Source organism: Apodemus sylvaticus, chromosome 23 (genome assembly GCF_947179515.1).
Source record: "Apodemus sylvaticus chromosome 23, mApoSyl1.1, whole genome shotgun sequence".
Lineage (NCBI taxonomy): Eukaryota > Metazoa > Chordata > Mammalia > Rodentia > Muridae > Apodemus > Apodemus sylvaticus.
This window is the reverse complement of record NC_067494.1, coordinates 7757835-7770185: the sequence shown is the minus strand read 5'-3', so window position 1 is coordinate 7770185 and position 12351 is coordinate 7757835. Positions and strand designations below refer to the sequence as shown.

The 12351-nt window shown below is 46.9% G+C and overlaps 1 protein-coding gene across 10 annotated transcripts in view; it reads right to left on the bottom strand.

Moving 5' to 3' along the window:
* The window catches only part of L3mbtl3 (L3MBTL histone methyl-lysine binding protein 3), a 101391-nt gene extending 90113 nt beyond the window's left edge, over nt 1–11278 (bottom strand). For 2 of the 10 annotated variants that reach the window (XM_052169308.1, XM_052169309.1), the window contains exons 1-2: nt 8977–10353; nt 7198–7275 (exon numbers count right to left, since the gene is read on the bottom strand). Coding sequence is in view for 1 of the 10 variants with exons in the window: in XM_052169307.1 (XP_052025267.1) it covers nt 11172–11252 (81 nt within the window). In the remaining 9 variants the exon portion in view is untranslated. The other 8 variants (XM_052169304.1, XM_052169310.1, XM_052169302.1 and 5 more) reach the window with 7 other exon arrangements.
* Nucleotides 11279–12351: the final 1073 nt, after the last annotated feature.

Below are 12351 nucleotides of genomic sequence, written 5' to 3'. Positions count from 1 at the left end.
AGACAAAACTTTAGATTATGATAATGTGAGAAAACGAAGAACAATCAAGAACCAATCCTTGAGGCTATCAGTCTTCTATTCTTCCCTGGCCCTGAGCAGCAGAAACCCAAGAGGCTTTAAAACCTATGAAGCTTTTAAATCCAAACTCTGTAATTAGAATGATCAGCTCCTATCATTCTCTCCCCATGTGCCTGACTGACTTTATCACAGTAAGAACCATCTTAGTTACGGCATAACCGTGTCTCTGTGACCTGCTGCCTCTGCAGTCATGAAGACTGTATGCAAGGCCTTGCCGACAACCTTTACAAAATCTCAACTTCCTGCCCCCTCAGTTTGTTCCTGTCAAGAGGTGAAGAGTGAGATTCTGTGGCCTAAACGTATTTACTTCCTCTAAAGGAGGAACAGAAAATGAAAAATGTCTTTCGAGAAAAAAAAAAATGTGCAGAGAAACTGAAATCTCACTAACGGACATTAACGGACGATGGCCTCTTTAATACATTCCTATCAAATGCTTCTGAGATCACACTCGGTGTACAATAGAAGGGATCTCAGAGCAAAGAAGAAATGGTCTTAAAAGTGATGTCATCAGCATACTACACTAGAACGGTAACAATAGAAACTCTACTACAGCCATAAAAAGATTAAGAACCTGTCTGACACAGACACTTCTGGGCTTTTGCTGCATATGCATGGATTTAAATTTAAAAGAAAGAAAGCTAAAAGTGGTGTCTTGCTCCTTTTATTTCATTTTGTAAGTTTTTTTTTAAATGCTAAGTGTGGTACCTTCTAATTCTGCTTCATAATTTTTATAGAACAGGAAGCAAAAAATGGGAGCAGTTACACTCTATTCCTTTTTCCCATGTAATAAATTGGATTTGACCAGATTTTCTTTCTCACACAGAGGTCAGGCCTCCAGGCTTATCTCAATAACCACTTGTAGCCAGCCTTCCTATCAACAGATTGAGCTGCACCCACCATGTAAGACCATAGCGACGAGTGGATTATTTAGATTATTTATCACCCAGGTACAGTTAGCCATGCGGACCTTCCAAGTGACTGTTCAGGAGTCAATGTTGAAACAGACTCGGAAAATACCCTGTTGTTATTGTAGGCTAAGAAGCCCTATTCAAAACACCGTCAAAACTGAACTAGTTTGATTTCAAAAAACAATATAATATAAAGGTATATAATAGCCCTACTTAGAGCTCAGCTCGCACACAGTAGGTGAGAGGAAATGACAACTTTAAGTCACACTAAAGACTTGTCTGGTGTGAAACAACTCACATAGCAGATATCCAAGGCCACTCCGACACAAATACAGAATCACTACAGCCAAAAACAGTCTCCTCCCCTCACAACACATATGGCCTCCTGATCAGAATTTAGCCCCATAATTAAAGCACTGGTTGCTGAAATATTGAAATATTTCCCATCTCATGGCAGAGGGCTTTCAGCAAAGACCAATAACTGGACTTTTCTCAAGTCTCAATTTGCACAAAGGATGAAATAAAAGGATAAAATCAGGTGGTAGATGTGCACATCTTTAATCCCAGCATTCAGCGGCAGAGGCAGTTGGATCTCTGATCAAGCCAACCTGGTCTACAGAGGTAGTTCCAGGACACCCAGGGCAACACAAAGAAACTCTGTCTTGGAAACAAACAAACAAAAAAAAAAGATACATATTTTCTTCCCACAAATCCTTCTTTATTATTCATTAATATGACCCAATATATCAAAGAAAATACATGTGGAAAGATGCTTTTACTTTAACTCCAGGCATTACTGACTGAAAAACAGAAATCTAGTCAGACAGTAGTGGTACACACCTTTAATCCCAGTCCTAGCACTTGGGAGGCAGAGGCAAGTGGATCTCCAAATTTGGGGTCAGCATGATCTACAGAGTAAATTCTAGGATACCCAGGGCTAGACAGAGAAAGCCTGTGGAAGAAGGAGGAGGAGGGAAGGAGAAGAGGTGGAGGAGGAGGAGGAAGAGGAAGAAGAGGAAGAAGAGGAGGAGGAAGAGGAAGAGGTGGAAGAAAGAAGAAGAGGAAAGATAAAACAAAGGAAAAGCAAAGCAAATCAGAAATCTAAACATAACGGAGAATTCCTAGGACAGTGAACCTATAGTATCATTTTCTCTGACCCTCCCCATTTCAAATAGTAAGAGATGCCTCTGGACAAGTTACTAAGTATCTCTTCTGACTAGTCTACTTTGAAAGAAAATTAACCCGTGCACATGGACACATGAGGAGGCCAAAGCAGAAGTGCTGTGAGTTCAAGGGCAACCTGGGCTACATTTGGGTTTGAAGCTGCCTCAGAATGCACGGTAAAACACTGTCTGGAAACCAGAGTAATAATACAGAATGTCCAAGACTACAGAAGGTTCTGATAGTCACAAATAAGGTATTAACAGGGCATCTCTCTCACCCGCCTCTAGGACAGCAATGTGGTTCACAATCATGGTGTACCGTGGGTCTCTGACTCTATCTCCTCCACTCACTGACACGGTGAGTCATGGGTTTGTTTGTGTACAGCTTATCTCTCTAGATTATGAACTCACCGAGGCTAAATGCTGTTGTTTGGTGGTTTTGTAGCCATAACGTTCACTGATTCGACAATAAATGCTGATCACGTAACTACACCCCAATACTGAACTATATATATAGTCCAAGAATCTAGTAGTTGCTCAGCCCCATGAGGCTACTGTTTCAGAGGGTCTCCTGTAGAAACAGACTCCAACAGATGTGCTGACAAATAATTGCAAGCAGAAGAACAAAGCTTCCTTCTTCCAATGTCCTTATGTAGGTCTCCTGCGGAAAATGTGGCCCAGATTAAAGGTTGTGCCACCACGCCTGGTTCTGGGATTTGCTTTGTCCCAGGCTGACTTTGAACACAGAGATCTTCCCTTAGTCTCCCAGGATTAAAGGCATATACTACCTTGCCTGGGCCTAAACTTTTCAAGGCCACTATGCCTCAAGAACTCCATGCCAAGATCCAGGTCAGAAACTTATATATTCTAGCCTCAAGATCTAGATCCCAGGTGAGCCCTCCAATTCTGGACTGTAGTTCATTCCAGATGTGGTCAAGGTGACACCAGGAACAGTCATCACAAGCCAGTACCCAAGTTCACGTTTCCTGACTCTGCTGGCTTCTAGGGCACCTAGAGCCTGTGTTTTCTTTCAGGACACAATGTGGAATTGTTACACTCTTGCTATATATACACTAGAACTGACTCCAGCAGTTGTTACAGTTGGCAGAGCTCTCAGTTATCTCTGCTAGGCTGAAGATCCTGGGAGCACCGCTGGAACCAAACCTAGCCTTTCAGATTTCAACACTGTTAAAAGCCAGTAAGAAACCAAAGATACTGCTTGAGTGAAGACCCCATGACTATCTTGTCCATGAGACCCCATGGGCTCCACTGTGACATACCATACAAAAGTTACTTCTCATAAATTTTCTATCCTGCTCTATCTACCATAAATTATGGGTGTCTTATCTACAACAACATATTAAAAATAAAATACCACGAACTGAAGAGAAGGTTCAGTGGTTAAGAGTGCTTGCTGCTCTTGCAGAGGACCCAGGTTCAAGTCCCAGTATCTACGTGTTGACTCACAACCAGCTGTAAGTCCATCTCCAGGAGATTCTAAATCTCTTCTGACCTCCTAGACAAGTGGTACACAGGCATACTTACAGACAAAACACTCATATTCATAAAATTAAAAAAAAAAAAACCCACAAGTTTACTGCAGAGCTACCTCTCAATTACTCCAGGATTAATTAAATGGACAAGTACACCTTTCCTCCACTACTCCGTTTTTAGACCCTTAGGATACTGATTGGATAATCTAAAAAAAAGGGAGACAAAATAAAACTAATAAAACGGAAGCCTGTCCGTTTCTTTTGTCAGGTTCATTATCGTTAGGATGAAAATAATAATGATATTTCTTTCTTTTTCATTTCAGATCTAGATTTTAGAATTGGCTATAGTAAGAAACGCGACAACAAAGATGTCTAGAAATCATGGGGGGAAAGTCTTACTTGGGCTTTTCTTTAAAACTAGTTACTCTCAGAAATTAATTCCTGTCCTCCTCAGGGACTTCCTTCCATTGCTGTGTCCCAAATTCCTGTTTTCTCGTATTTTCTGGGAGACTGGCCACATACCACACTGTTAACTACAGTAAACAATTTCCCACGCATCAATCCATACTTCCTCTTTCACACTACCATTTCCACGAGTAGGCATTATTTTTTAAACATTTTATTTTCATTTAGCCCTTCTATTCATTTGGGACAATGTTCATGCTTTGTAACCAGAAGTATGGTAAAACACATTCCTGCACTCAGAAGCCAATATATTTTTTCCTTAAGAAACAAAAGACAATCAATCAATCTGGAGAGTTGGCTCAGTGAGTTAGTGAGTACTTGTTGCTTTTGCAGAGGACCTGAGTTCACCTCCCACTGGGCAGCTTGCAACCATCCGTAATTCCAGTCCCAGGGGACCCAACAGCTTCTTATGTCTTTGAAAGGCACCAGGCACAAAGAGGATGTACGGACATACATGCAGGCAAAGTACTGCACATATAAAGTAGTAATAAATAAATGTTAAAGCAAACAAACAATACACAAAGAAGGAAAAGACAGGCAAAGACAGACTTGAGGACATAGGACTTCAATCCCAGTGCTCCTGAGGCAGATGTGGGGGAATCTCCGTGAGTTCCAGGTCAGCCTGTCTACACAGAGTTCCAGGCTTGAGATCCTGTCTCAAAAAGATGAAAGAAGAGGAGATTGTGGAGGACGAGGAGGAAAAGGAGGAAGGAAGGAAGGAAGGAAGGAAGGAAGGAAGGAAGGAAGGAAGGAAGGAAGGAAGGAAGGAAAAGACAGTGCTAGAAACGTTTGACAAGTAAACTCTGTCCTGCTCTTCACAAAACCTGGCCACACTGGGAGGGTAAAATGGCCATCACACTTGAATACCTCTTCACGATTCCCAAAATCTTAAGTTTGAAACTTTCCTTCCACAAAAAACAAATGTCAATATTTCCATTTTTCAGATGGGGAAATCCAGGTGAAGGTGACGAGTTACTCATACAATGATGATATATTAGATTGCAGGTTTCACTTTTCTAATTCTGAGTCCACAGACACGGGACTCTTCCAGTAAAGACTAACAAGTACTGTCTTTAACTCAGCATACTGAGATGACTCTGACCACCCCAGAAAGCACGCACTCTCCTCACTCTCCTCAGGATCGGGCTTGTAGCTGCTCTTGCCCACCGTCTCTGCAACACCAGGCCCACATTGACAAAAACTAAAGCTATGAATTCTATCAGCTGCTCCACTTAAGACAATCCACAAGCCCAGCAGTGGTGGCGCACGCCTTTAATCCCAGGACTTGGGAGGCAGAGGCATGCGGATTTCTGAGTTCTAGGCCAGCCTGGTCTACACAGAGTGAGTTCCAGGACAGCCAGGGCTACACAGAGAAACCCTGTCTCAAAAAAACCAAAAAAAGAAAAAAGGAAAAAAAAGACAATCCACAAACAGAAATAACAATAAGCTACCGTTCAATCGTTTTTATTCTGTCTGTTATTGCGTTTCATTTGTAATCCACCTAACCAAAAGAAGATGATTGGTTCTGCTCATAAAAGCCTTTAGTTCAATGAGATTGTTCAGAAGGTAAAGGTATCTGACAACCTGAGTTCATCCCCAGAACCCATATAAAAATGGAAAGGAAGAAATAACTCCAAAGATGCCTTCTAACTGTCATGCATGTATTACGGGGGGTGTGTGTGCGCGCATGCGAGTGCGCACAAGGGAGGACCAACGCACAAGCACACGGGCACACACACACACACACACACACACACACACATACAGAGAGAGAGAGAGAGAGAGAGAGAGATGCTAACAATACAATTTAAAAGAAAAGTTAACTTCATTCCTTTTTGTTTCTGCCAAATAAGAATTAGCAAAGTCTTTAATACCCAAGACGGAGGGGGCAGGAAAGGCAGCCTCAGGGGTTGGACCAGCATAAGCAACAAAAAGCATTCTACTTAGACATTCCACCGCAGCAGGGGCTTCCTCATCGGAGAACCGCCTTGATCCTAAGGGAAGGTCCTGGACTAAACCAGTACCCTCCAGGAGAACCAAAAAGAACTTATTAGATGACACTTCTATATCCTCATAGAAAAGTTTTCAAAAATTCTATGCTACATCCCTAAGACATGGTACCGGGCAGAAGAAGGTCATCTTGAATTTAATCCACAGGAGTTACTTAAATGTTAATTGCATGTTAATTAAATACACCCCCTCCCCAGGCTGTCATAAATTTTAGCTACAAAATTGTAGCTCAGACTGCAAAGGCATTTAAAGCTCCTGTCTCTTCCTTACCATTGTATATTTATCTATAGAAGGTATTAATTCACTACTGCTTTGTTCTAGTTTTCCCACTTTTTCAATTCAAAAGAAAATAAATTGTTTTCAGTAGAAAAATGGGAGCTGACCCGCCAGCTAATACAGTAATGGTTGGGTGGTAATGGCTCACACCTTTAATCCCAGAATGCCTGAGGCAGAGGCGGGTGGATCTCTGAGAATTTGAGGCCCGCAGGTCTACAGAGAGAGTTTTGGAAAGCCAGGGCTACACACAGAGAAACGCTACCGGTCTCCTCCACCCAAAATCTAGAAACTCAGAGCTGGGAGAAGGCACAAATCAATAAAGCGACAGTCAGGAAAGCATAAAGACCTGAGTTCAGATCCTGACACTTCCAAAAACTCCTGGAGCACTCGCACATGTAACCTGAGCACTTGGGGGAGGGTGCCGACATAATCCTGTAGCTCACTGGCCAGCCAATCTAGCCAATCAGTGTGCCAGGTTCGGGGAGGGGGAGGGGGAAGGTGGCAGTGAGCACAGCAGGAAAGCTTGTAACTGTAACAACTCAAGCTAGTGTCTGGCCTCCCCATTCGAGCAAAGCAAAGGCGAACACAAATCTCAGGACACTCCTTTTTGCCTAATGCTTCATTCACCTTTTCAAGCACACTTGCTGTCTACTTGTTTAAACATTCAAAGCAGCTCCCACAAATTAAGTTTTTGTTGTTGTTTTCTCTTCTGTCACACACTCTTTAATTTCGGTCTGCACGGGAAATCAAGTGTCCAGCATTTCAGGTATATAAAAGCCATGTGTAGCAACAAGTGACTCTTACCTCGAGGCAGTGGTGAAAGACGGAACTGTCTGGTGGCCTTCAGAACTGCTGTGTACCCCCAAAACTTCTTTTAAGGCTCTAGCATTGATTTTATAAAAGGAAAAGGAAAAAAAAAAATCAAAGCACTCCCACAAAGCCTTCACATCCATAATATACAATTCAAACTCAATATTCATCACACCACACAGATCTATGGATTAAAATTAAGTAATTCGTGTAAGGTGAAATTAATTTTAATCCTGTATTCTAAACTCACATAATAAAAGTTCTCATTGTAAATAAGAAAACTGTTACCCAAGCACTAGGAGGAAAATACAAATTCAACACCAGCCTGAGCTACCTAGATGGACGCTGATTCTTTCACTGTGTGACAGACAGGTGGCAATTATAAGAATGATTTTATACAACCTTAATTCCTCCGGTTTTTATCTTTAAAATTCATTATTTTTTTACAGAATACACATTGGGAAATAGTTATGTAGCTCACATGTATATACCAAGTGTTTTAAATCATAAATTATACTGAAATAACGTTTTTACTCAGTGAATCAAAATTACACCGTTACAATGAGAAGGTATTCTATGAGCATATATGTACGTTTATACATACGTTATTGAATAACTTGTTAGCCTGAAATTGTATATATCAAACATACATACCAAATGATCGGTTCATATAAAAAGTAAAATTTCAAAATGTTTTTTTTTCCAGTTTTTGCAAAATGTTAAGCACACGTTTCATTTTGATTTCTCCTTAACGTTCTGAATTAAGCTATCTGCTATGACTCCTTAGAGGGGAAATAAAAAAAAAAAAAAAAAAAAAAAAAACGAGGAAAGCTACAGATGATGGTAAACAGAAGACGAATGCCAAAATCTCAAATCTCAGAATAAAAGGCTTTGGTTTTTTTTTTTTTTAATGTAAGCAAGGAAAGGTGCAAATTACAGGGCCCACCAGCTCAGACGTCATTGTTCTCTGATTTATAAAACTTGTATTTCGGACCAGCATCCTTTCTCACATCTGGCTGCTAACCCAGGTCTTCTAATTACTTCCACGTCTAAACGGACTTCGTAGCTAGCCACAAGTAAAGGCCAAACTTTGGTCTCTGCCTCTCGAACTTAAGAAGCGTTTAACCACTAGAGGTCCCCCCTTGGCCAGTTTTGCAGGCTCGCTATTTTGCTGCACTTGAAACTTTCTGGAGAAATGCTCTCTACTGGAGTCAGTGTTTTTCTAAAAACTTGCGCAAAAATCCACGCGACCGAGGTAGCCAGTACAGAGATTCCCGGGCTCCCCACACAAATAACGACACCACAGCCAACAACCTACGAAAACTGAAATGAAAATTCAACGCACTCATCCCAAGCGACGCACCTCCCCCCCCACCCGCAACACACAGACACACACACACACACACACACACACACTCAAACCGGTTTCTTATTTCTCCTCTCAGTTTCCCTTAGAACAATTCTTTAACATCTATTTTTGTTCCTCGGCACTTTGGATGATCTTAAATGCGTGTTTTTGGCGGTAGCCCCAAGGTGGCAAGGGAGCGGGCCAAGGGATGCAGAAAGCAGGGGAGTGGGGGGAAGGGCCCTGCAAACAGTGCCCGAGGAAGTTGCATAAGGAAAGAGACTCCGTTTTTCGGGTCCCCCCCAAAACAAAACAAAACAACCCCCCCCCACACACACACAATAAAAAATCAGCGGGGAAAGGGAAGGAAAAGGAAGCTGGGCGGTGGCTGCAGGAGGACAGAGAAGGAACACCAAGGGGACGTTTACCTTCGTGTCCCCGTGGAAGGGTGGGGCAAGAGCCCTGACCCACGCGACCCGGCAGTGCGGCTGGAACTCCCAGCCCTGTAGTGTCGGAGCGCGGACGGACAGACGGACAGACACCTCGGCCCGGCGCGGAGAAAGCCGGCCCGCTGGTCAACTTTCTCTCACGGCCCCGCGGTGGGCCGAGATCGGATCGGATCCGATCGCGAGGTTCGGGTCCTAAAAACCCCCAAACACATGCACTTTTTTGTCTTTGGGATTTTTTTTTCTTTTTTTCTTGTTTTTTTTTTTTTTTCTTTTCCTATTCTCCCGAGAAGGCGATTAAAGTTTTCCCTCCGCCAGCGCGCCCCTGGCCCCGCGGCTCTCAAGTTTGCCTCCTCCTCCGGCCGGCGGCTGGCGGGGCGCTCAGCGGATGCCTCCGCTCCTGCGCTTCCCGATCCCCACCCCCGCCGGCCTCTACTTCCCCCGCCCCGCCGCCGCTGCGCGAGGCCGGCTCCGCCGGGCCCAGGACGCGAGCGTGGACCAGACAGTAGCCCATGAGCGCAGATCGGCGCACGCTCGGGTGGCGAGGCGGACCCGAGCCGCCGGCCTCCGCCATCCCGGGCGGCTGTAAACAAGTTGCAGGCTCCCCGGCCCCCGCCGCAGCCCGCCGCCGCCGCCTCGCCTGGCTCGCACGCCCGCGCCCGCACCGGCGGCGCTGCGCGGAGAAGATCGCCGCGACGGCGCGGGTGCCCTGCTCGGCCCCGCGCCCTCCTCCCCCCCCGGGGACGGCAGTGTCGAGCCCGCGCCGCCGCGTTCCCTAAAAGCACTTTCCTGCCTCAAGCAGGAAAAAAAACCCGGCAGAGGCTTTATTTCTTTCTTTCTTTTTTTTTTTTTTTTTTCGTGCAACTTTCCCAAAATGGCGGAAATTGGAGGCGATCTCTAGGAAATTCTCCCACAGTCGGCGGCGGCGAGCGGGGGAGGTGGCGAGCGGGGAAAGCACACACGCAAACTCTCGGCCGCCGGCCCCGCCGCGGTTCGGGTGTGCGTGCGTGTGCGGGTGCGTGTGCGCGGTGCGAGTCGCGGAGGGAGGCCTCTCGGCGCGCGCTCACACTCACACCGACACACACACACTCACCGACACACACACACCGACACACACACACTCACCGACACACACACACACACACACACTCACCGAGACACACACCAAGACACACACACACACACACACACGGCCGCGCCAGCGAGACGCGCCTCTGCCACATTCAACCAGTCCGTTCTCCGCAGCCGAGCCGCTTAGCAAAGTGGCGGCCTCTTTTCCCACTGCCTCGGTCTCCCGTAGTTGGACTTCTCGCGCTCGCCCGCCTGCCCGCTCGCCCGCTCGCTCGCCCGCCCGCTCGCTCGCTCACCCGGTGCGCGCCCGGCACAAAGGCCACACGGGCGGAGGGGGCCGCAGGGGCGGCGCGCCGGGGCTCGCGTCCTCCCGCCGCCGCACCGATCGTGCCCGCGGTCCCCTCCCGAAGCCGCCACCTCCCCCCTTAGGCTCAGGCCGACCGCGCTCGGCGCCCCCGGGGAGGCTGCGGCTCCGCCGCGTCCCCCCCCCCCCCCCCAGCGCCGCCCCGGACACGCAGCCCCGCGGTGCCGCGCTTCCCCCCCAACCGCCGCCACCCAACACCGGTGTCAAAAAAGCGACCAAAGTGACAAGCTCAGGGAGAGGGGGGTGCGGGGGAGGGGGCCCACACGCATCCCGCCGCCTGCGCGCGGGCGACGGCCCGACGCGGCCGCCTCGGCCCGCTCCCTTCCGCACGGCCCCCCACACCCTTCCCCGTGTGCGCGCAAAGGAGGAAAAAATACAAGTCTCTCCTCCCCCCCATTTTTTCCTTTCTCTTTTCTCGCTCTTTTGTTCCTCTTTCGCACTCGCACTCACTACTTCAGAGTGAGATGCCCACAGACTCCCTCTCCAGCCGCTTCCGAGTCACTTGCCCACTTTTTTCCCCGGTATTAAGTTTTCTCCTCTTTCCCAGAGGCGCAGAGAAGTGGGGGAGAAACCCCTTCTTTCCTTCCCCTCCCCTGATCTCTTTCCCAAGACGAGGGTGCGCTTCCTTCCCTCTCTCGGTCTCAGAACTTTCATCCTCACCCAGAAAAAAATCAATGAATGGCTCTGGCGCAGGCCAATCTGCGGATTAATTAGCGATTAGATCCGATCAAGCGCTCCTTACCCCCAAATTTTCTCTCTTTTTTTTTCTCCGTCTCACGAGTAGTCCTGACAAATGGTCCAGGGCTGCGGGCGCAGTGCGCATGTGCGCGTAGAGTCAGGGCTGGGGAGAGGGGAAACTGCGCTGGTGCCGGTGCCGCCGCCGCCGCCGCTGCCGGGGAGGCTCGCACTGCCTTCCCTCTGACTGCTGCTGCGCCTTCGCCGCTGGAAAGCCGCGATTGAGCGGCTCGGCCGAGGCGGCCGCCCGCACACAACTGCTTCAGGTGCATCTCTTCGCGATCCTTGTGGCTGCTCCGAGCTGCTTCAAAGAACGGCCCGAACAAATGTGAAAGACCGAGAAGGTTATAGATTTCTTTGTCTGCTTTTGCACTTTACTTTTTTTCTACGGCAATTTTGCAGAGCGGCGAATCCACCATGTGCTGCTTAAACGTGTGCATTCAGCCATTAAAGAGTGGGCCCTGGTCTTAACACCACTACTGCCCAGGGGCCAGGTTCATGCCACAGGTCAAGAATAAAATAGGAAATAAAGTTCTACGCTCGTACGGAGTTTCATCCGCCCTTTTCGGGACTGGAAGAATGCATAATAAAGTCTGAAACTTGCGCGTTCTTTCCGCATCCTAAATGAGATTTGTATTGACAGCTTCAGCGGGTTAGGCCTCTGTTGTAAGGGATGCTGGGAGTTCTACCTCAACTTAGAAATCCCTGGTAGAGTGTCTAGGCTATAGAGGGGACCGCCCGCTTAATGAACTCAGTCAAGATGGCTGAGCTGCCTAAATAGCAAACCCAGCCTTTGTCAGCTCCTCAAATCTGGATCTAGCCATTATTGTATTTCGATATTGGCAGTTCTCTGCTTATTGTAACTGCAAGCTGACTTTGGGGGAGTTTATGGTTCCCCTTTCCTACAAGGTTCAGGGGAGGGGGGACAGACAAAATAATTCAAAGTAATTAAACTTGTGATAAATGTGTTAATGCCAACAAGAGAGTTTGATGTGAAAGGGGGGAAAAGCAGTAATGCAAGCCCTGCACTTCTCAGGAAGGGAAAGCTGTGGGGAAATAAAGGAAGGGTCTGCCCCTAGCCTGTACTGTTTGTTTTGTATCTAATAAAGGGTAGAGGGGCCTTTCTCTGTTGCCTGAGGCCTAGGATTTAAATATATACCACAGATGGAAATTCCATATTAAAAAGC